The 25,275-nt window shown below is 35.6% G+C and overlaps 3 protein-coding genes across 3 annotated transcripts; 2 read left to right on the top strand and 1 right to left on the bottom strand.

Annotated features, from left to right (window-relative positions):
* The first annotated feature begins 3,330 nt into the window (after positions 1 to 3,330).
* LOC108604787 lies at positions 3,331 to 3,899 on the top strand. The gene is made up of 2 exons (XM_017994390.1): positions 3,331 to 3,424; positions 3,486 to 3,899. The coding sequence occupies exons 1-2, from the start codon at positions 3,410 to 3,412 to the stop codon at positions 3,747 to 3,749; spliced, it is 279 nt and encodes a 92-aa protein (XP_017849879.1). The 5' UTR covers positions 3,331 to 3,409; the 3' UTR covers positions 3,750 to 3,899.
* A 3,005-nt stretch (positions 3,900 to 6,904) lies between these two features.
* LOC108603837 lies at positions 6,905 to 7,656 on the top strand. The gene is made up of 2 exons (XM_017992987.1): positions 6,905 to 6,940; positions 6,995 to 7,656. Exons 1-2 carry the CDS (start codon positions 6,920 to 6,922, stop codon positions 7,421 to 7,423), a joined length of 450 nt encoding a protein of 149 aa, XP_017848476.1. The 5' UTR covers positions 6,905 to 6,919; the 3' UTR covers positions 7,424 to 7,656.
* Positions 7,657 to 20,393: 12,737 nt separating this feature from the next.
* On the bottom strand, positions 20,394 to 20,987 carry LOC108605227 (CG31644). Its single transcript, XM_017994841.2, has 2 exons — positions 20,881 to 20,987; positions 20,394 to 20,824 (listed from the first exon to the last, which is right to left on the bottom strand). Exons 1-2 carry the CDS (start codon positions 20,890 to 20,892, stop codon positions 20,531 to 20,533), a joined length of 306 nt encoding a protein of 101 aa, XP_017850330.1. The 5' UTR covers positions 20,893 to 20,987; the 3' UTR covers positions 20,394 to 20,530.
* Between the last annotated feature and the right edge of the window lie 4,288 nt (positions 20,988 to 25,275).

Genomic DNA, 25,275 nt, shown 5'->3' with positions numbered 1-25,275 from the left:
ACACCATTTTATCACAATATAATGCAAAAACTGACGACTCTGTATACCTCACACGCCTTTTGAGCAATTGTAACGTATCCAATTAATATTAATTCCATACTATTTATATAAGAAAATTTATTTAATTTTAAACTATTGCCAAAAACAGCTGATTGATTGATTATCGGGTTGTTAATACGATAAGCTAGTGTTGTTATCAGTTATACAATTTTTATGATTGGAATTTTCTTAAAGTTTTGACTTCTTAGTTTTTATTATTTTTAAAATGTTTGCAGATTAAAATATTGTTTAAACTTAATAAAGCTTACTTTCAGCTCTCCTTTGCTTAACCTAATTAATTTAAGAAATTTAATTAAAATTATGTAGTTCATCATAAAAACCTAACACATATGTATGTACAATTGTAATTGTTGCAAAGGTCAACAGGCCTTAGTTTATTACAGTTACAATTATAAATGCGTGACGTAAAATATTTTGCTTACAATAGACTTACAGCTGACGCGCTGCTAGCCATGGGACAAACAAAAGGCGGCAAAAAGTCAGAGCAAGCCACAGCTAAAATAAACTCATAATGCGCTTATAAGCACACACATGCACACATACTAACATACGTATATACATGTGTGGATTGCAGCTAGACGTGTACAAATTTGTGTTTTCCGTTTGGAGCAAGCTCAGCATAGGGTTTGTATTTCAAAACGAAAACGGACAAAAAGTAAATTGACAAAAATGTGTTGGCAAAATGAGCTGTGAACTGTTGAAACTGCTGTGCCCTTTGACATTTGACATTGGCAGTCCTTTTTGTCCTAATTAGTTTTAATTATATTTTAATTATGCGTCGCCTCCGAAGCTTGTGGCGTAATTGTAAGTCGTTTTCATTATGCTCAGCTCATAAATTTTCATTTTTGGCATATAATTTAACAAGTGCCAAGATTCAATTTTAGCTGTAATTATAATATGCCAAGAGAATTTTAATTGATTTGGCAATAATTCATTGCATATTATCCTCTGGATTAATTGATATTTTATAGTTTCTAAAATCGTTTCTAAGCTCACTTAATGCTCGCTTAGTTGCCTGATGCTGATGTGGCATAAGATTAACTTTAGCATGCCACTGCCTGGCAGCTTGTGGCAACATTAAAATCTAATTTCAGCATATTATAGTCAGCCAACCAACAAGTGCAACAACGCGCCCCACCCGCTGTGTAAATAATTTGCGCACGCAAAAACTGGTCAACATGCCGCTGATGCCGTTAAAAATGCTGTGCTAGTGTGTGTTGCATGCCACAAATTGTACGTACCGTTCGCTGCAATTTACATGAAATGCGATTTTTCACAGCACCGCGCGTTGCATAAATTTTTAACTGCTGCTGCTGCTGCACCAGCATGCACCAGCCCCAAAATGTATGCAATGAAATGCATTAAATTGCCGCATTATGCGCACACTTTTTGTTTCAGCTAACGAAAATGGCTACGAAGTCGCCGATGCCGACGCCAATGCCGACGTCGACGCCAACGCCTGCTTCACCACTCAGTGATTGCCATTAAAAGTTGCGAAGCGTAAAATCAGTTTTCGGCTTATAGTGAACTTAAACTTTTGTGCATTTTATTTTAATCAATGAGACAAGCGAAAATTTTCAGAAGCTCCATTACCATTTATATTTATAGCTGGTAATTAAAAAGCAAAATATTGGTTTCAGTTATAGTTATTATATATTATTTATATATTTTAAATTAACGTTGTTTATTAGTTACTGCTGCATAACCTAGTTTAATTCTTGAATATCTTCAACATTATTTGCAGTATTTGCCGTAATAGTGTAAGCTCTATACCTATCAATAAATATTTGTCAAATAGTGTTCACGAATTTTAAGAAAAATGCCACATTATACACAAAATGGTTAATTCAAGTTAAAGTCGTATTAAATTCGTTCGAAATATTTGCAAGCTTTGCCTCTTAAGAAATGTAAAGCTCAAGCAGCCAGCACCAGCAATTAGTTGTGCATTTAATCCTTGGCAAAAATATAACAGTAGAGAGCAAAAGGAGTAGAAATAAGTAGCAGTAGCAAATTGAGCAGTGACAGTTACGATTAGCAGTGGCGCCAATGCGCCTTCAAACTCCGACTAATGCCATTTCAAGAACTTGTGGACATATAGATGCAATTAATTGCTGTTTACTGATTGCTGATGCGACAGTTTAACTTTAACTTAAATTTAAGGCATTACGTTAATTTAGATAAATGCGTTGCGCTCGTAACCAATGAAAAATTATCCCATATGCCCCAAAATGATTTTCTTTGTGCGCATTGGTTATTTTCTCAGCCGTCATATTTGTTTGGCTTTGTCTGGCGCTTCTTCAACATTTATGACAAGACCTGTCAAAAATAGTTAATATAGAAGCTATGTGCACGCACAGGTGACTTGTGGTTCATCTTCTGTAAGCTTGTGCACTGCTCTGCTAAAAATTACAAAGGTCAACAAAGTAAAACAGGTTAATGAACTTGAACTTGTCTGCTTAGAGCCATACACAGAGACAAAAGAATTTTGCATTGAAATGAGCGTCAACTTTAATTAATCTATCAAATATAATGGTAAAATTGATATGATATGTTTGCTTCTAAAATTGTAGAAAGCTTCATTCCATTCATTTTATACTGTAATACTGTAATATTTGCAAATATAAACAATGCTTGACATTTATTTATTATTAGTTATTCTATTTTATTGATATGGCTTTTTACACATATAAATCAAAGCTGTACTTTTGGCAAACAATTGCATGTCTTATAATATTTTTTTCTGTGTATTTCTGTTCAGAATGAAATCTCCGCAAGCCTTAAGCAATTGCAAACAGCGCTAGTAAAATAGAACAACAATTGTCAGCGAGCGTTTATTGTTTGATTTCGTTGCTTTTTTACATATACATTTTATGGCTTACTGTTGGTCTGTTTGATTCCAACAATAAAATATATTTAGAGCCATCTTGCCTCATTGGCTATGCATTGCTCCTAACCCAAAATCCCATAAAAATGACGCCTGCCAATGAAAATACAAATCGCTTGGCTTAAAATATGCAAGAGTAAATGTATATCCAAACGCATTTTTACAACCGCCAAGTTAGTAGATAAAAATGTATTCTAATCTTAAAGAATTTGCATTGATGCTACTTTTTTCCTTTAACACCAGAGAGTGTAATCTTTATTACTACAAAAGTATAAATTGTGAACTTTAATTTTTGTTGAATGAATAATCATGCGCTTATAAATATAAAAATTAAAATTTTTTTTCTCTTAGTTTTTCAAATTTTAAGTATGTCATGATTCCAATTTCCTTGGCAAAGTATTGAGTTGTGTGTTAGTTTTCACATATTTGTGCATACAGGCACAGTGTTTAAACAAAATTTACAAAATGGCTGCGAAAACGGTAAATATTTAAATAAAATTTTAATAATCGTTAACTTTTATATGTTTTCTGGCTGCTACAGGAAGTCAACTATAAGTTTCCCATGCATGGGACTCATATGAGGAAGACTATGGGCAATGTGCGTACAGCCTGTATATTATCCTTAATAGCCCCGTTGATCTTTTATTTCGCACACAATGTGACACAGAAAAACGCCTATGCTAATTTTTATTCGAAGTATGACCCCATGTATGCTTTTGATCGCATGAAAACTGCTGGCTACCTCGACTCATGTCCCAAAGAAGAGAAGTGCAAGGATGACAAGAAAAAAGACAAGAAGAAGTAATAATGAAGTACAATAGAACAACAACACGCATTGTCTTAATACATGAATTTAGTCTTTAATGTTTACACGCATATGAGTTCTAAGAAATTGCAAACTCAATGAAAAACTCTACAGCAACACGACAAAATAAATGGAGCATTGCAAATAGAACACTTAAAATGAAAACTGTATTTTTGCTGAAAAATCAATGAAATAAGATAATCGATAAGCTAAGCACAGATGACAGGCTGAAGTCTAATTGTCTGGGCTACTTTTATATGCCGAGCGCTCTTTTCGCTAGCCATACATGCAAAGGCTTTCACTTCATTGCATCTCTAGAGTAATGTGTTGAATTTTAATTGTCCAAGGGACAAAAGTCTTATTTCATTGTTGGCTTTAAGCTTTGAGTGTTGGCTTTTGACTGCTGCGTGGGCGTAGACTGTGTTTCAAAGCATAAATAAATTCAGTTGTCTTTGCAGCTGACAGCTCTAATTGATTGTGTCTTATTGAATCTTTCATGTCGGCTATTCGGTCAGACAATCTTTTGATATTCCACGTTGACCCGATATGAACACTAATAGTTTTTTGCAGAATAAACCGAGTTAAATTTCCGTTCTGAAACATGAAACTGATTCAATACGTATGCACATCTATATTCTTGGTTTGGCCAATTTGTTTGCTTCATGGTAACATATGTGTCTGCTAGGAGTGTGAGTGTTAAATAAGCCATAAATTTCACGTAGTCAATATGTGCTTGTCTAAATTATATATGGCGCACAGCTCGATGAAGCTTAAGGATAGGGCTACTAAAGAAAATGTTATTATTACTAAAACTTATGTGCAAATTGAATTTATAAAATTTTCAATATAAGCTAAAATCTAAAATTATAAACAAATAAATAATTATTTTTGTGTGTTGTGCAGCCCTGACAAATGTTTAGTCGATTGCCCGTATGTGTCACCACCGCAACGACGTTTATTAGTCACAACTTTAGTTAAAGACAAACAAATCTTTAAGGTATAATATCGAAAATATGTCATGTGTTTCAGTTTGAATTAATTCAAAACAACAATTCAAATAGAATTTTAAGAAAGGTATTAATTAAATACCAACAAAATTCTTTATGAATAAATCTGAGCGAAATTCAAATTCATATTGGAAAATAAATAATGCATTCAAAAATATCTCAATTCAAGATGAATTAAATACAAGAAGCATTTGTATCTTTTACACATCTGATAGCTCTGTATAGAATACGCATGTAGCGTTATATTTTGTAGGCCATATACTATATACAAACCAAGTAGATGTTGGTTAAATTGAATGCGGCGGAGCTGGTTGCCTCAGAGTCTTCATTGAATATTGCAAAAAGTCTAATAAAATATTCTCTTTAATGTTAACTCGCGCTTCGAGCGGCCTGCTCTTCATCTATTACCGCTTTTTGCTTTTGCCAGCAATCAAACTAGACTTTAAATAAAGCTTTGAGCGGCAACAGATCGCCTCAATAACTCACAATGAACCAACTATCAATTAAACATACTTTTAATAAAACCTTGTTAAAGTCAAAATTAAATTAATATTGAGGTATATTGAAACGAAAAGTTCTCATACAATTATATGTAACGCTTGAAGCCAAGCGTTTGTTTAATTGTCTATGGCCAAGGCTTATTTGCTGTTTGCTTCAAGGTTCTGCTTGATTTACGCACGTATGTTCGTCAAACTAAGGTGTTGCATGCTTTCAGGCGTCGGCACTTTTATGTCGCTCAGGGCTGTCGTTATTCATTAGGCGATTTGGCTACAAACTATGCAATAACATTTGCACGCGCTACACTTTGTGTTAATTAGCTAAAAGATATTTAGTTGTATGCCGAACTTGCAAGTGTTCCCTTGCTGAGCTTGGAAAGTTTTGACAAAGATTGATGGAGCATTGGCATGTTTTCATTTCTGCTGCACGAAATCATTTTTGTATAATTTAATAAAGACCCACCTTAAGAGACCACATTAACATATGCTGAGCTTAAAAATTGTTCTCTTGACTGTAAACTAAGCTGCTAAATGCACATCAGAGAACACTTTCGTTTTATGCATGTGATTTGCATTTGCTAGGACTCTAAGGTGTTTGACCCATTGTGACCTTATTAATGTAGCTAAAGTTAGACTAGCTTGGCGCTGAAGGTTAATATATGATTTCTTAAGAAGCCCGCACAGAATTGTAGAGCTTCGAGTGCAGCAGAGAAGAGAACAATTTAAAACTCATTTGCATGACTGGCAGTTGGTTGAGGCCAAGAGTGCAGCAGTCTTAACTGGGTTAACGTGCAACAAGCGCAGACAACTGAAATTATGCCAACAAACCCAGCTACAAATGGCGCTGATTATAAAGCACGGAGGCTTCCGCAGCAAGCTAAAGCTCAAAAAACAAAAAACAAATTCATTGTATAAGTTGCTACCACACAAAGCAACAACAACAAGAAGAAGAACAAGAACGATTTGTTGTGGGTGTATATGACAAATCAGCTGTGCTATCAACCACAACAAACGTCAAAACAATTTCCGGCAGCCCAAGTCGACAACATTATGACGCATTTCAGCATTTTGCAACCGATTTAATGCAACCCTATGACAAAAAAATACTGCTGTGCTACTTTAGGACTAACAGATTAAAGATTAAGTGCTTGGGCTCATCAAGTATGCAATCGTTTTTAAGAATTTAATTTAGACTTGCTAGTCGATTTACTTTTATGCAAAACATTTTCTATTTCTGTTCGAATATTGACAGCAGCTGTCACAGCAACCGGCAGTAAATCAAATGCTACGATAGAATATTTTAGCTCCAGGGATATTTTCAATGGTTTGTTTTCAGGCTGCCAACCTGCAATGTGGCCTGGCAAATATACAGAGTTTCAGCTAGTTAAATTGAAACGGATGTGGGGGAATTTTTTGACATGACAGGCATGGCCAAGCGGCATTGCCGAGGTGCTACAAAATAAAAGTGAATTTGCATGCACGTGTTTACTATGCCAAAGATAATAGAATAATATATCTTATTTAGGTAAATATTTTGAACAAACATAACAAAGATGCTGCAGATAAGCTGAAGGTCTAATTTTGATGCTCAGCCAGATAAGCGCAACTCAAGCTAAAAATTTAACTTCTCTGCTGTCATTTGTAGTCTGAACGTCACGCTGCCCACATGGATTTATACATAAGAGTGGCAAGTAGCAAGCATATTTAACATAATTACAATGCATAGTAAATGCAAATTTAGCTTACTTTGCTGCTGCTGCTCAGCGGCCTCTTTCTAGCAACAAAAGGCGCCTGCAATGTGTGCCAGCCGCACAATGACGCCGCCTGCCTCAACCAGACCGCGTATCAACTTTGCTTTGGCAGCGGTCAGCCCAGCGCAGCGCAGACTTTTGTCTGCCCCGATGGGCTGGTCTGCTCAGATAAGCCGACGGTTTGTTTTCAGCGCAGCGAAATTCCCGCCAGTTGCGGGGATACCGATAGCTGCGGAATTTGCAATCTGAACAATGTGTTCGCCTGTACTTCGCGCACCACATTTGCGTTTTGTTTTGGCGCCACCACGCCCACCACTGTGAATGGCACTTGTCCGGTGGATAAATTCTGCGATGCGTCCAGTGTGAATATTTGCGTGTCCAAAGCAACTGACGATTCAATTATTTGCCACGTGGAGTGATGAGCCCAAGCGACTTTTATGCTACAATAATATAATGAAGTCTTATAAAGTTATCATTTAATAAGCTTAAGTATTTAAGTTAATTACTTGAAGCAGCAAAAGTTAAGCAATCAGCACACAAAGCACAACCAAGTAAAGCACGTGGACGTATGCGCAATTCCTGGAATCATTATGCATACGCCATGTATACTTCGCCTTATAATAAACGCCTAATTGCCAGCGCAAAAATCGAATGCCAGACGACTAAAATCATTTGTCTATCACTGCCTTGGGCACCATAGCAACATGAATACATTCTTTATTGCCAACAGTGACAGCCATAACTGCATTCCAAGTAGAGCCTCTGTATGTCGACAGTCACATAAAAACAATTACCGAAATCTTGACAGCTTTTTGGGCTGGCGCGCAAGCTGTTGAGCTGAACCATGTTTACAATATTAGAGCCATAAAATTTACATGTTGCCGTCACGTACTCAGTATTGTGTTTCTCTTGCTGCCACGACAGGCACTTTAGCCATTTATTTCTTTTCATGCATTCGGATAACATTAATTTAAAGACACATTTAAGATTTGCATAACAGTTGAATTTGCTCGCTGCTAAGCCTTTATTTCTATGTATATCTTGTCTCTAAATATTGTACATTGACCCAGTTAATTCTACATTTATCATAACTGTTTTATTGCATTTGCAATTGATAAGCAAACAGCCTTTAAAACGTAAGTTAATAAAAAATTAAGTTACATGTTAAAGACTCATGCAGCTTCCATCGCAGATTTAAGCTTCGCATAATAAAAAGAGATTAGTATCAAGTAATAAATTTCATTCATTTCATTTCTTTTTTATTCTCCGCCGTTTTTTTTTTCTTTTTCCTGTTCACTTACTCTTTAAGCAGTAAGGAAATTGGTAATTTACATCGTGTTGTGGTAGTCATTCATAGTATAAGTAGATGCCAAAGAAATTTGCATAAAAGGTGTAAAGCACTGAGCTTAAAGTGGAAAAAATACTGCAAACAACAAACAGCCAAGTTTTCATAAGCAAATTTAGAGAGCAGATTTCTTCATTGCTTACAATATTAACTTAATATTCTATGGGCAGTAGCTGCGCCACAATAATTAAATTTACACGTACGTACTCTAGCAGGAAAGCTCACAATCTTGAAATAACAAGTCATCAGACAGAATCGTGCCTCGCGCTCTTGTGGAATTAAATTCAAGTGAGCGCAAAGAAATAAATTTAATAAAGTACATTTCATTAAAGTGTATGGCAGTAATATTAATTTCCCCAAAACGTGCCAAAAGTACACACAAATAATTATAAGCTCGAGCATCAGCATTAACAGAGGTCTCCTTGATTTCTGACTTGGCTTTTTGCAGTTGCAGCTCTGTTTGGAACAAAAACAGTATCAATCAGCCGACGAAGGGCCCAGGCAACTCTTCGTCCCTGTCCACTTTTCTTCTCTGGGCATCTGAATTGTCATTAAATATGTTGTTTATTAGTTATACAATTATTTTATTTTGTAGTTTTAAAGCTAATTTTACCACATTTGGTGGAGGGCCTTATTTGTATTTTAAAAATAGATTGGCATCTTATGTTTCATAGATCGATATTGTTAGATTTACGACCATTATTGGGAATACTTAGTCACTCATAAGCATATAATACCCTAATTTTAATATTGTAAGCAAAATAATACTAAACAAAAATCAATAATGAGTTCGTCGTTTATTTTACACATGCGTCTAACGCATGGCTCCCGCTTTAAATCTGGCTAATATTTCTGGCACCGCTCTCAATCGCAACCTGCCACTGGATTGTCCTCCGCTCGGCCAAACGTTGCGTAGCACCGGGACACTACAAGTAACACAACAACTTGGTGAATTCCGCTACAATATATGTATATATCGTTAAATTCCCAGCTAACGCTTAAAAACTCATTTCCCATGTTTAGGAAGTTCATTTTTACAGTGAATTAAAAACAAAATTAAAATCATTACTTCATAGTTGTAGTTGCAATACGCAACTCGCTGCTCAAATGTTTTAATTAGGTGCATCATGGAGAGCACTTTAATTGAAAACCGCCATGAAGATAAATAGTAGGATAAGAAGCAGCAGCTGAAAAAAAAGGAAAACAAGTGCACAATAGTTAACTGTTGATAGCTGCTGTAAACGGAACAATTTAAAAGTTGCAACAGCAGTTAGAAATAAGAGACTTAATTACAAATAAAAATATTGCAGCCACGGGCTTAAAGTGCTAGTAAAAAAAGCGAGAATAAAATTACATGACTGTAAACTTTTTAGACCCGGAAAAGAAAAAATGCGTAACGAGTAGAAAGAGGTCAGGCTAATGGCCATGTACGTAAAAAACTAGAAGCACCCGACTTGGTACGAATGTCTGTGTATATCCTAAGCAAATATAGAATTTCGATATTTGTCCCCTACCCACCAGAAATCAAGGGGATATCAACTAGGTGTATGGTATATGCAATGCCATTGGCAATATATTTTATTTTCTTCCGATTAAATAACAAACAGAAGTTAGTGAGGTAACCATCCTTGTTTGCTGTTGTTTCAAGTTTCAAACTTCAAATTTCTCAAACCGATTTTGCTGGCTAATCCAAAAGTTTTAGCTTCAACAACACGCACATATCACAGATTTTTTATTTAATTTATTTAGTATTATACACACTTTGTCATTTCTTATAAAAAAGGAAATGTATGTAACAGGGAGAAGAAAGCGTGACAGACCACACAAATTTTACATATATATTCTTGATCAGTAAGGCAAGCAGAGTCGAACTATATCTGACTATTTGAGTAATAAGAACTCAGAAATTGTATGCGCTAGCAAATTTATTTTTAGTTTGTTTAAAGTGTGTACCGTTCAATAATTTTCATTATTCGTCAACATATTACATAAGAAATTCGTAGCCTAATGAAGGAGGACTTCCTATCCTTATTTTTGTTAATTTCTGTAACTTGCTTATATTCCAACCATGTAACGGATCTCGTAATGTCGACTGTGCCCACTATATTTTTTTTTTTTGATTTTTTTTTATATATTGTGCAGGCATTTAAATGTTTTTCACACTGTCTGTGCATTTATAATTAAAACAGACTGTACAAGTGGCAATAACAGCAAAAGCACACAGCAAAGTCTTAAGTTTGAAGTCAAATAAAAACTAAAGTATCTTAAAAGAAAATCTTTTCAAGAAATTAAAAGCATTTAGCAGGCAAATAAAACCATTAAAAGAAAACTTCTACACAGTTTACTTGCTGCTAAATGTTTTAAGAAAATAATTATAAGATTTAACATAATGCACGCTTATTTGTATGCCGAGCTTAAATTGCATTTGCCATGCAATCTAATATATAAATTTGGAAAAGTTTAAAAGTTCAGACACACACACACACACACAGACTGTCAACGAATGTCAGATGCAGGTGCGTGGTATAGCATAAGGCTACGGCATTCTGCTTAAGCTTTGACATGCATAACTACTTACTGCTGCATCCTGTTGTTATGTCCTTACCACAACAGTTTTCTTGGCTTACGGGTGGCAGCGTGGTGATTGCAACTGTCAATGTCAAGTATAGATTTTCTTTGTGCTACTTTCAGTCAGCTTAACAACTTTGCTTATCTCTTAAGAAAGACTCCATTTTTTATATGTCAAGCAGAGCATAACCTAAGAAACTAAATATAATTATGTATAAGAAAATAAATAAGAAATTAATGTAGTTAAAAAAAATCCAAATGGGGACAATTTTATTATACATTTCAAGCTTACAGCTATTTTGAAAAAAATTTTTTATTTATTTAACATTGAATTTGAATAAATGTATATAAGTTTATTTAGTTACATAATGAAAATATAAATAAATTTGCACCTTTAAAGGACGTGCGTGTAGGTAGAGCGAGTCTTTGCTTGATGCCTTTTATTTTCGAATCAATTAAATTTGATAATTTTGAATGACAACTGACATCCTTCACCATAATCATTCAGGAACATTGGGTTAAAGATTATAGTTGTGCAGTCTTAATTAGTCGTTTAGTTAGCAGGCGTATTTATTTGAATTAATTAGAATGTTTTCGTCTCTTGAGTATTTACAGATCTTGGAAGATTTAAGTTAGTAGTTGAATATTATATTGGAGACTATAAGGAAGTTTCGTATAAAGAAGCCGAGCTTAGAAACAATGATAGATTTAAATAGCTTGCTTTGGTGTACAAGGAAGTCCTGCCGTCCTTGAGCAGCAATTTTGGGTGACATTTCAAGTCTTGATCCGAGGCCAAATGTTTTAAGCGGGGGCATAGCTGTCTAATGCTTAAAAGGTCTTTAGCCTCGTAGCAGTTTCTTAAAACCAAAGCAATTAATTGCAAATTTCAAAGGAGCAGCAACAAAGCGAAGGCGTCAGACAGCTGCCACGTCAAGTGGCTTGTTTAAACAAAAGGACAAGGCAATGTATAGTAAGCAAGCTGCAACTAGAAGCCGCACACTATTATTTGGGGCTGTTCAAAGTGTGTTGAGGCGATACACTTAGTACTCGGTAATTAAAATAAGAGGCCAAAGCACGTCGAGTCTGTTGGCATGAACAGTTGACTTTCAATTTATGGTGCTTACTGCATATTTAAAGTTAATAGCTTTAAATTTACAAAAGTTCAACACTTGCTGCTGCTTCAATTCAATTACTGCATAAAGCGACTTTAATTTATTTTGTATACCTTAGCATCTGTTTCAGTCGACCCACTGTAGCCCCGAATTCCCGGCCAGCTACTACAGCTACCCACGGCCAAGGGGGTTTGACCATTCTGACCATTTTGCTTGTTTGTCAGCTGCACAAAAACAAGTTCTCTTTTAAAATTTACGATGCTTTGCCACTTGCTGCTCATGTTCCTTCTGTCCAAGGTGGGTGAGAGTATGTGTGTGTGGTGTCTATTTTGGGTTCTTGCGTGCCTGTGCCGTGGGCCAGGCCAAGTTTCCGCTCTCGCTTACTAATGTGTATTGTTGGCTTGGGTCTGCTATATTTTACAACGCTGGCCTGGCATTAAATACACATCACACTTACAGCCACCTACATTTTAAATTTGTATTAGTGTATTAGCTTTTCTAATAAATGTTTTCATTTCATTTTTTTCATTTTCATTTCAATGAAAGAGAAGAATTGATTATAAGTCTAGTCTTTGCTTGGTCTATTACTTTCTGTCCATTGCGCTTCCTCGCACTTCACATGTGGCAATGTAAATAAATTTTTAATTTTCAACTGAAGCGTTTTATTAAAATGAAATTCGTTGTGTGTATGTCTGTCTGCCTATCTGTCTCTGTGTGTGTGTGTGTGTGGGCTTCAAAGAACACTTTGTTTGGCAACCCTTACATCTGTGCAAGTATTTCTAGAGTTCAACAAAAAGATGGACATGTTGTGATTTTATTTGCCTAATTTGAGTCTCATTTTTAACACCCCTTAGCTTTGCTAAGCTGCTTTGCCTGGTCTGAAAGCCAACACTTGTCAATTTGGTTAAATTAAACCAACAAAAGCTTGCACTTGTCTAGGTAAAATTTGCTTGTCCAATTGTACACACTTTGAAATTCAGAGAATAACTCAATTTCTAATAATAGACCACAGCATACACAACAAAATGCCTTTTGGTTTCAGTTTCTACTTTTTTCATTTGGTTTTCTTTTGTCAATTGATTTCAATCAATTGCTGCATTGAAACGAATTGTTTGAGTCTTCGAGCAGGCAAATGAATTAGAATCGAATGAATGACACATTGTTAGTGGTTGGCAAAGGAATCTTATGAAATGCAGCACTTGTGCATTTATTTGCTCTTAATAAAGTGTCTTCTGTAATGAATTTCATACCATGTTGTAAAAAATATATTTTTAGGATCTACTTTTACTTTAGAGATGGGCAAAAAAAGAAAAAAATATGTTAAATCGTTACTTTTCAAACATTTCGAGCTCCGGGCTTTTTGCTTAGTCTTAGCGCACATTTGGGATTTTTATGCTCGAAGCCTGCGGATTCTTTTGAAGAGACCCATGGGATATGAAGCCGGAATAGGCCCCGTGCCCATATCTAGTTTGTATAATAACTTTCATAGCTTGGCCTTGCAATATAAAAACATTTTTATATTATTATACTTAGTCAACTTACATATTATTTTTATATACGTTTTTTAGGCTATTGTAAAAGTTTTGTAGGCTTTCGGACAAAAAGGACAACGAACATAAAAGATACAAAATAAATTAAGCATCTTTCTCGACTCATGTGTTTTAGTGAAAAAATCAAAAAGTTATAACTACTTATCACAATTTTAATATACATATATTTTAAATAAGTAACGCAATTGCCAATTACTTAAAATTTACCAAAATATTGCGTGTCAGGGCTCAAAGTAAACTCGAACTAAGTTGTGTCTTTGTCAAATAGCGTTGACAGTGACAAAAGTAAAGGCAAAAACCGTGACCTTGCTCAACTAGCTAACATTGTATTATTTATCGCTTAAATAATGGATTCGAAAATAAATTTATTTTGTTTTTTTCTGTGTTTATTGACAGTTGTTTTTGCTGTCATGCAATTGTATTATGTATACGCAACGTTGGCTACGTAATGGTGGCTAAATAAAATAACTTAAAGGCAAACAAAATTACTGCAAGATGTGACGAATAAGCTTACAGTTTGGTTGTAAGTTATGTTTACATTCAAATTATATAGAATAAGCTAATAACTAAGCATTTTCTATCTCTTTTAAATCAGTTTTTGTAATTTTTAGCAAACTATTATTGGATGCTTACTTTACGCTTACTTTACCTGAGATATAAGATTAAAAAGAAATTAATTAATTTTTTCGTTAAGAACAATTATTAGTCTCTCATAACTTAGTTTTGTTGTTTAAGATGTCGAATTAATTTTTTTCTTAAGCTTTAGTTTAATACAACAGGTGTTAATTAAAAAAAGGCGTTAATTGTCAATAGGACAAATTTTTTTAAATCAAAAATTATTTTTTTTGATAACTCTGTAAGTAAGACATAAATAAAAATAATAAAAATGTCTTAAATTTAGTTATAGATTACTAAATTCATGAACAATTATCTATATCGATATATTGTCCTGCATCTCTTTTAACATTTAGCCACAGATACAGCTCCATAATTATGTTTAAATAACGAACGTTTGAATGTTTTTCAAAACTGTAGATTCCATGACATTGATATACTTAGGTATAAACCAAAGATATTTTCCCACTCTCTCTGTCGTGCTCTCTGTCCTGCTCTGGGGAAATGCTCATTAATATGCAAGGGGGAGGAACATTTGGACATTTGGGCCATGACCTAAGTTAACCAGCATAGCATAAGCATTAAAATTACCCACACATGCACACATATGACATGATTGTGTATGCGAATGTTTATTTGGGTTATTGTGTAAATAGGCATGTCAGACATACAAAGAAAATATATGATAAACGAGTGCGCCTCTGTAGCATAAATAGTTGGGTTCGCCTTTTGTAATAGCGTTAGGGTCAAAAGTCAGCCAATTTAAGCAGCTTCTGATAACGCGTTGGAAATTGATGGAAGATAAATGCAATAATTAGATTTGTATTGAAGAGGTCAAATGCGAGCAAGTCTGCGAATGGACATAAACTTATCAAGTACAAATTGTTACCCATAAATGCCAAAACGTCCATAAACTAATACAATAGAGAGCAAACAACCACAAAGCAAATTGTGTGAGATTTCGATTTAAAAGAAACTCTTTGGGAATGTTTATGATGCATATAAAAAGTTTCTATTCAGTGAGAGTAGATATAAAGTTTTATCCATTCTCAGGACTTTTTAAGTTTAGTTTTATATTGGCAAACGCTTATTATTCCCATTCTCGCTTCGGCGAATAAAGCTGTGTGCATATTATATAAATCAATTATCAGTGGAAATAATCAGTTTAATGAGCGCAGCTCTCCAGAGATTACGTTGTCGACAAATAGCAAGTGACAACGATTGTCATTTTCGCTTCATTTGCTTAGAAGCATTAAACACTTAATCACGTTGCCATAATCAAACGACAGGCAGAGTGCTTTCGGGATATATAATATTATATTAAAGCTGTTGAGCCATGTGCATAGACCTAAGTATACTTTCCTGGCAGACATGTTATTGAGACCAGACGTGTATATTGTATATCAATAAATTGCGACAAGCAACAATTATTGCATTTTTGTATTGAAATGAAATACAGACAGACATACTTGAAAACAAAAATTGTTTTTAAATCAATAAAATATCTCAAATCTCGTAAAATTCAAGGCGCAAAAATTCACTAACACCAGCTTGCGCGTGCTTCGCCATTGATTGGTCGATTCAATCTAAGGGATCTCCGACTGCTGCGGTTGCCGACGCAGTAGCAGCGCTGCCAGTCGTGGGCGTTTGACGTTAACAGCGCGCTGCTCTGTTAAATATTTGTTTACCGTGGTGAGTTTTGTGAGCGTCACGTGCGCAAGGCTCAGTTGCTCTCGCTTACGCTCTCAGTTTTTGCAATGAACTTGAAGCATTTGCTGAGAGTAATCGCGCTTAGGGTGACCGTATTCATGTTCATAGGCATTTATTTAATAAAATAGATTTCAGTTGAGCAATGATTTAAAATTCATAAGTTGTGTACCTAATTCTTTTCAGCAATACCTTATAATTGACATCTTCCTCTGATGGTGACATAACATTATTAAGACTAAATGTAAAATCTTTGTATCATTTGGCTCATGCTAAGGCAAATCACACACACAAACCCCCGGGCGGGCTTAATTGAAATCCCAAAACTATCAACATGAAACGTGCGACTTGGCTCGATATATTGAGTAAAGATGCTTCTGTGGTTATTGCTGGGCGTGACCTGGGCGTAATTAATGCAGTCACGTGTGCACGAGTGACGTAGCATTTCACATAGAAAAGCTGGCACATGTTTGAAAGTCCAAAGATGCACAAAAGTGTGCGGTCAATGCAATTACGTGACAATCGCAAGGGGTCAAGTAACATTTTTCAATGCGAAACTTTTTTCTTTTGTTTCTTGCAAATGGGGGTCAAAGTTGGCATGCATAGGAGACAAACAAAATATTTGTATAAAAAAAGATTTTCTCAAAATAGTCGTCTCTTCGTATATATATGCTCTTCTGTCAGCTCGTTAGAGTCGAGCACACTGTCAGCTGTCAATTTTAATAAAAAAATTTTAATTTTCTTGCCAGCGGGCGGCATTTTGCAAACATCAGCAATCAGTTTTGGGTATGAGCAGGGCAGATAAGCAGGCCACAGCTGCTTCAAGTGCACAGCAGCTGTTAAATGAATAAATTAATTGCATTTATTTAAGCATTTGAAGCCCTAATAACACCAACCAAGCAGCCGGCTCTATTGAAATTGATGACGCAGCCAATGATTGCAACTGCAGGATAACGCTGGTAACGAAAAAGTGCAGCTGTCAACAAAATATTCGAAAAGAAATCAAGGAATCTTGAACACAGTGCCAATAATATTTATTTTTAAACGATTTAATGCGATTACACGGATCCTCAATTTCACAAAGTGGCTTATCGGCTAAGTTATTAAGATCAACATATCTTACTAAAATCAGAAATGGAAGTTTTGGCATTTTGCTAAATAAAATTTCTTCAATATTAAATCTTTATTAAACCCTTGTCTGTATATGTATGTATATCAGTTTAAACTTTTATATTTCGTTGTGCGTGCGTAAATCAAGATTTATGTTCTTGACACATTCTTAAATATTTAACGCGACTTTCTGTGTCCAGATTAAATACTCTGCGGCCAGATTAAGGTGTTGGGCGCTGGGTGTTAATGTGTTGGATTTTGCCATGTTTTGCATACTTTGTGGCGCAGTCCTTCAAGCTGCTTGGCGCCTAGTGTCATGTGTCACGTTTGCTTTCATTCCGCTTTGGCTTTTGTTTGGCTTTGCTGTTGACGCTTGTGCCATTTCTGCCGCATGGCACACACACACACACACACACACACCGTAGACTCAATTCATCTAGTTTGCCATCTACACTCACACGTTTTACGCTTTACACAATCTGTCTCCATTTTTACATGTTATTCGTACGCTGGCTTTGACGTCGGCATCGGCATCAAAACAAAAACTGAAAGTCTAATGAACTTTGTAGCAAATTGCAATGCAGCGCTAAGGCCAACACACACATACAAATATTCGCATACTGATGTAGAACTTGTGTAAACAGTTCATGGTGTGTCAGGGATGCGTTGTACTTATTTTGAAGAATTTTTATTGCAGCACCAAGAATGTGAACAATTGTAAAGCCATCTCAAAATTAATTTATAAAGACTTTGAGTATAATGAATTTAATAAATTTTATTTTAAAATATATAAAGTTGTGCATAGCAATTAAGTGTAATAAATTTCAGTTATAATTAAAGTTTAAGTAGTATTCTATAAAATGTAATTTCGACTGAACTACAATTTTAAGCTTATTTCCCTGCTATATATAATATTGATTGATAAGCATACGCTATGTTCAACTTAATGAGCATGTGAATAAAAAGCTCCTAGTCACAAATAAATAAATCTGAATTGAAAATGGAAAAAATAAAATTTCAACATATATTTTTGTCTAACAGCAAGACTTAACTGAGCTTTAAGGCTATCAAGGCTAGTTAGTTTTTACCAAAAAAAAAAAAAACAATTATTTATACATATACTGTAGATGCCTGCCAAAAAGCAAGTTTTGACCATGGAGACAAAAAATGTATGAAAGAGTCAAACTGAACAAATAAACTGCAGCCAAAGCTAGCACATAGATACGCATGTCTCTATCTATGTCTGTATGTCTGTATGCAATTCATACAAACTAAAAGCGGATATTGCGCAGTTGTTGGCAGTGCGTGGCCCACGCTTTTGGCCAAAACCTTGTTTTTTTACTGGGCGTTGCATGCAACATGATTATACTGCTTTATGGCCAGCAGCCAAAGCCAAAGCCACAGCCAAAAACAATCAGCTTATGTTGCCAATTGCACATTCGTTGAATGCTAAATTCCCCACGTGTGCACTAATCATCTAAGTAACACGGGCTTGAATATTGTATAACCTGAAGCTGATCTTCAAGCTTTAAATCATTTGGCAAATCAGGGTCACCAAAAAAAAAAACTTGATAACGAAGAAGATCTTGATAGCAGAGCTTGATATGCACAACTTCATGATTCCCTTTTTCTTTTTTCTTTAATATATTAATTAATAATATAATATGGAATATTTTAGAATATTTCCAAATGATTCACAATTATTATTATGCAAGTTAAGAATTTGAACAATACTAAAATAATAAACTATACTAAATTATACAATTATGAAAATGCAAGTCAAATATTTTGGAATATTTTAAAACAATAAATAAACATTAACAAGTCGTTTCCTCACTCTACAAAATTATTAATTGTCTTCTATTTAATTATAACTATCATTGCTGCATCGTCTCGTAGTTTGACCCAGGCGTATACTTAATATTACAAATTTTATATGTTGCCTTCTGCTGGCCATAATGCGTGATTGGCTAGCTACCATAACTTGTTTTTTTATGTTTTTGTTTCAAATCAAATAGAGTACCTGCTGCACAGACTGACCTAAAATCATTTCTCAACTAAATGCAAAGAGGCAAAATGCATATTTTAATCACATGCAAAAGCCAGGGACGCCCATACAAAAGACTTGATCAATTACTTGATAACTAGTAAGCCAACTTTAATTGATTTAGCTAAGCTAAGCTCGCCTACATTTTAATTTGGCACCAACGCAATTTTCAATGTTGTGCTTACCACCGGAAGTTCATAATTGCTGCACATGTGGGCTGCCATTTTAATGCTGTACTAATTGCATAATTGAATATTGATAAGTGAGTCGCTCTTAGCTCGCAAAAGTCAATGGCCTTGAGCAAGTGCTGAGGGGTGTATGCCAACCATATATTTATTAACCTTAGCACACATAGGAAAACTTGCTTTATATTTGCATAAGCAAAAGTTCAAAATCCAGCTTAAATTTTATGAGATTTCAGTTAGTCTGTTTTGATATACGAGCGAGCAACTAGAGCCGCCCCTCGAGCATGGCTTGCTGTTTGTCAAATCATTGACATGAGAGTCCTGCGACTTATGCTTATAATCGCTTCTATGCCACAGAGGGGCGGGAGGCGTGCAACATATTGAAATGGTCTCTGGCCGCTTGACTTTTGTGTCTGAGAGTTCAATGCCATGTGATGTGGCTCATAGAAAAAACTTGTGCGTCTGGTCAGGGTTGAATGGTCAATAGTACTAGTAGTATCAGCTAGTAGGCGAGCCCTGGCCAAGCGTTCTGCTGGCAATTTAATTGCCAAATGCAAATTTTTACAACCGGCAATCCCATGCGTAAACTTTCTCTTACTCACAGGCGCGCGATTTTTATTTTGGCTACACCCGAAATTTGTGTAGACAAAAAAGCATTTTAGCCAGGTGCAGACGACTTGCTAAATGGCCGCGTTAATGTTGGACCCACAGACTTGGGGGTTGACAGACCTCAAGCAGGCAGCTTGGGTTCATTTGCTTGTTTGGAGCATCGTCATCTTAAAGTGTCGAGTATTTTGTTCAAAGAAATCTTTTATCAATTTTGTTTTTTCGCCCCAAGGGCTAAATTGTTGAATGTGGCATGCGAGAAATTTGCACAAATTGAAAATTGATAAAAGCATGCTGACAAAATTTGGTAAAGAATGTGTGCAAAAAGCACGTGCCTAGTTGTTGATTTGCTGGAAATATTTTACGGTTTCAGACGCAAGCTGTCGCTCGGCTTATAGGGCGTGACGATTTAAGGCAAAAGGGGTTACAACGTCTTACACTGGGTATAAACATGTATACATGATTATAGGCAAAGCCACAGGGCTGCATAACTTTTGAACTGTTGCAGCGCTTTGCAGTTCATGTTTGAGGGACTTAGGCGTGATTTTAATGGCTCTGAGTGCTTCATTTATTGCTGCTTAAACTAAATACAATTAATTATGTATGCAAGCACATAAATATAAGCATATCCACTTGACAATTTATGAGCCTGCATACATAGTTATTGAATTGACAATTTTGTTACTTTTTCTTCTTCTCATCCTTCTTGCCATCCTTCTTCTCTTTCTTATCCTCAACTGGACAGGAGTCCAGATATCCTGCACGCTGCATGCGATCGAATGCGTCCATGGGGTCATAAGTGGAATAATAACTCTTATATATTTCTTTACGCCGCACATTGTGTAGAAAATAAAAAACTACCGGTGCCACCAAGGCCCATATGCAAGCTTTTCTCAGAATGCCGATGGATTTCCTCATATGCGTGCCATGCATGGGAAACTTAAAGCTAACCTTTGGTTTATCCTTCGCTTGGGTCTAATCTTGTACAGAATTCATTTTATTAAAAATAAGATTACACGTCGAAGACTTACCTCGTCTGGCATTTTGTATTTAAAACTATATATCCAATGAAAAAATGTATTTCATGTAAATATGTACAAATATGTTTCCCTTTTGAGTATATAGGTATTTATGATTTCAAAAATAGACAGACTTGACAATGCCTACGCGGCATAGGCACAAGAGACTTCAATTGTTGCCCAAATTACAGCTCAAGGCACTTGTGCTCCAGCGATTGGCAAAATCTACCCTTTGTATGATTGCCTATTCCGGGCAAAAGTGTCAATCAGACTGAGCCATGCATAAGTCTCGTTATGCCACATTTCAGACTTTTATTGTGTGCCTAAGCCACAAAATGGGACTCGAACAAAGCATTTTTCAATAATAAATCAATGCGTTTTGTCGCAAGCCTGGCATTGCTCATAAATATGAAATGGCCTGCCAAAAATACTTTTCAGAGACTTTTCTGTGCTGTGTTCAAAGTGCTACTCCAAGTGATTGACTAGCCATGAAAAGCAGTGCATTTAGCCAAGCTTGAGCGTGCATTGGATGCTTTTTATTAAAAAAAAAGCTTTATGCATATTTGTTGATATTCAATTGAATGCTGAATACGTTGACCAAATGTATAATTAGCTTTCAATCTTTGGGAAGATTGCGAAATGTTCAAAGTATAATTTTACTAAGTGAAGCAAAATGAAATGAAAGTACATAGCCATCGAGAACTATAGGCATATAAAATGCAAAAGGATAAAAGAAAGATAAGAATATGTTCTAGCTCAGCACCGGCTCTCAACTTGGCGATAAGTTTGAGTGTTCCGCACGACTAAAAGTACCTAATATTGCTTAAAATGTTTCAACGTTACTAAATATCAGATAAAATGAAATATCAATAAGAATGAATCTGGAAGCATTGATTTCTGATCAGTTGATTTTTGGGATATTGATAGAACCAACTTGCTGATTATTTTGTGTAAATAAAATTTTAAAAGTATTTTGCCTAAGAAAGTAAATAAAAAACAACTTTTATATACACTTTGACTAGGGCATCACAGCAAACACACGCATGCACTCACAAACACATACACACAAAACAGCTAACGTGTCCAGCAAGCGCGCCCTGCTGTCTATATTTGCAACTGAAACGCGAATAATTTCTAACAATAAGTTATTAAACCGATCATTCTCAAAGAAGAAGGGGGAAGGAAATAAAAAAAACAAAAATAAAAGCGATTTGTCCTGTATTTGGAGCACCTACATACCAAATTTGGTTGCTTTAGCTGTTATAGTTGCTGATAAACATTCAGACTGACAGACGGACATAGCTATATCGAATCAGTTCGTCTTGCTGATCAAGACTATATATACTTTATGGAGTTTGCCACGCCTCCTGTTACATTCATTTGCACAACTTCACGATACCCTTTTCCATTTTTTATAAAAACTTTAAAAGCTGTATAAAAATAAACACAACAGGCGTTGCGGCTTAACAAAAAAATAGCAAACAACACTTATAGTGCTCAACATTATCATTTGTCTACGGGCGTGTGGAGGCAATAAATGTTTCTGAGCGCTGCACAGAATACGTGGCATACTTTAAACGGCGTGTTGTGTGGTTAAACGTGCTCGCCCAACATGCAAAATGGGAGCTAGTCTGAAAGTAGCCTCGAATAGCCACAGAAACTTTTTAAGACACTCTACTCGGCAGCGTACGTTATGGAGAACACGAGAGCCTTAAAAGAAATTTCTAAAGTGCAATCGTTTGCAACAGTCACTATGAGACTCTGTACATGGACTGTAATATCCCACGCCCCGACAATTCTGCATTATATAGAAAATCGAGACTTGAATTTATCCGAATGGAACCATTTTGATGCACTTTGACATTTTTATAATTATTGAAGGTTATTTGATAATAGCCGGCTGATAGTTATAGTAGTTATAGTGATACTATAGTAGTCTACATGTCCAATTTTAAAGCTCTAGCCCTTGTTGTTAATATCTAAATTAATCTCTACACACTCATTAAAGTTCGAGCAACGGAAATATTTTTGGCTTGTTTAAAAGTTTTTATTATAAATAAAGCCAAAAAAACGTATTTTTAAATTTTATTAATTGCCAGTGTTCTTCACCCCCAGTCCGTTTCCTCCGGCAACACACTTTTGATTTGCATAAAAAATAATATGAAGAAGTTTGTTTTTATTTAAAAAATCGAAAAATAATAATAAAAAAATCTATAGTGAGAATATTTTTGATTATGTTTAATGTTTATTAAAAAACTTGAACGCTATGTTATCCCATTTTCGCATAAAAAAAATCGTTTTACCCCGAATATAATGTTCAATTAATTTAAGATTTAAATCATAACTTAGAACGCTACATAATTGTTAGTTGTAACATTGATGCGGCTTGGCTCATACCGCAGCTAAGATTGAGATGATTGAGTTTTGGTTTTCACGCCACCAGTTTGAGTCTAGTTCATCGCGGACTGAGCGAACATCTGGGCAATGTCAACGCGATTGATTCCTTTTTTTTGAATAAGCACGAATCGAAGACGAACCAAGAGAACAAAAAAAAAATGAACTAAACAGTTAAAAAGGCCGACTTTGTTGTTGAAAATTTATTTTTTCCACACTCACATATTCATGCTTAAAAGACCCGAAAGTCCGACTATAAACGGGCTTTGGAGGAGTGAGACAGTTTAGAGTCGGGTTATTGAATTGCGAGCTCTGTTTATTTCATATCTCATTGCTAACGTTTATTCAGCTACAGTTTATAGAACGGTTCTGGTATTTGGTATAAGATCCAAGTCCAACAAGGTCTTGCATGCTGGCCTATCCCTACCACCGCACTTGGTTCTAACCGCTACTCCCAGACCTGCAAAATGTAAGCAAGTATTTTTAATTCACCATGTTTTCGGGCAAAGGGGAGGTGTGGATGCTTATACGTGGTAATCCTTTTTTAGTTCACGATCCAATTTCTCCCTTTTTTCCAAGTTTTAGCAATCGTTTGAGAAATTTCAAAGAAGATTCCTTTAAGATCGCGTGGCACAAAGTATTAAGCCTTTGGTTCGTGGACAATATTTCGATGGGCCAGTTTTTGGCATTGCTTTGCAAGCAAATCCCAATTGCAAAAATTATAAAACGATTAATTAAAGGGAGAAAGGCCAGCAATTGGGAAATAGTATTCAGACTTCCCTATACTGATGAGAGAGTGCAAAAGGACTTCATTGGCTGGATCCCAGGGCTCACAATCTGTGGACTGTGGGTGGAAAAATTATTGGCTTTTAAATTATTGTCTCTCATCACTCTCTCTCACTACGTCTCTCTATTAACTAAGCAGCGCACATCTGAAGATAGATAAGCGTAGGCTAGACATTAGTTTACTGATTACCAGCTGTTGGTGGATGGGATATGTTTATACTATAAGGCAGAATGTATCGAGCGTTCGTTAAAATTTACTCGCTTAGAAACTTGTATATATATATATTAAGCCATCTGACTACTCAGGCTGCCAAAAACTTGACTCCTGATCCTCAGTGTGTCGCTCTGGCTATATGTAAGAATAACTCGAGACTTAGCTCTATTTATATACATCTATACGATGAGTGTATGTGTCACTAATACGCTTAAGAAGAAAAAAATCAATGGTAAAGTGTATGAGTGACAAGCGAGTAGTCCAAGCATCTCTAAAATTGCTCAATAGAAGAGATAGAGTGAATCGACACGAGATGTGTGATTGCAGAGACAGATAGACTATAATCTATATCAATCAGACTCAGGAATAGTTTTTAGATAGCAGAGTCAATATATAATCTCGGAAGCACAAACACTCTAGTGCCTGATTAGCGTAAAGAGAAATATAGTATTGTAACATGAAAAGTAAGAGCAGAAGAAAAGTCACAAGACGCACGAGATATCTCACTGATTTTAATAATTAGGGATACGGACTTAAGGTACGATGAGTGTGTACTAGTATGAGCTCGCTAACATTATCTGCAGTAAAGCCGTCATTATATATAGATCATTGCTGACCAGAGCCTCACTGGTCCTCAAATATCACACATCTGTTGCATGACTGAGCATTGAAGCTCGACACGACTAAACTGAGCACTCAAGTCGCAGTATGGCAGCCACTATCTGAGCTAGAACGATATAAATGCATCGAGCCTGATCTACCCACTCACATGGTTAAGCTGTCTAGTGCGCACATGGCTCTCGCTGAGGACTTAATTATGCATTCAATACATAAACCTTATAAGCCGAGTAACACGCCAACTCTCCAAGGCCTTGCTAATCGAAATCGGACGTTGGCGGCAAATTCAAATTTAAAAAACATTCTATTTTTATATTCAGTGGGAACATTATTGTGTTGTAAATGGGCCAAATATGGGATTATTTTGGGCAAATTTCCAAGCTTGGGCTCATTTA

Source organism: Drosophila busckii, chromosome 2L (genome assembly GCF_011750605.1).
Source record: "Drosophila busckii strain San Diego stock center, stock number 13000-0081.31 chromosome 2L, ASM1175060v1, whole genome shotgun sequence".
NCBI lineage: Eukaryota > Metazoa > Arthropoda > Insecta > Diptera > Drosophilidae > Drosophila > Drosophila busckii.
The sequence above is the reverse complement of the archived record's forward strand: the minus strand, read 5'-3'. Positions and strand labels throughout refer to the sequence as shown.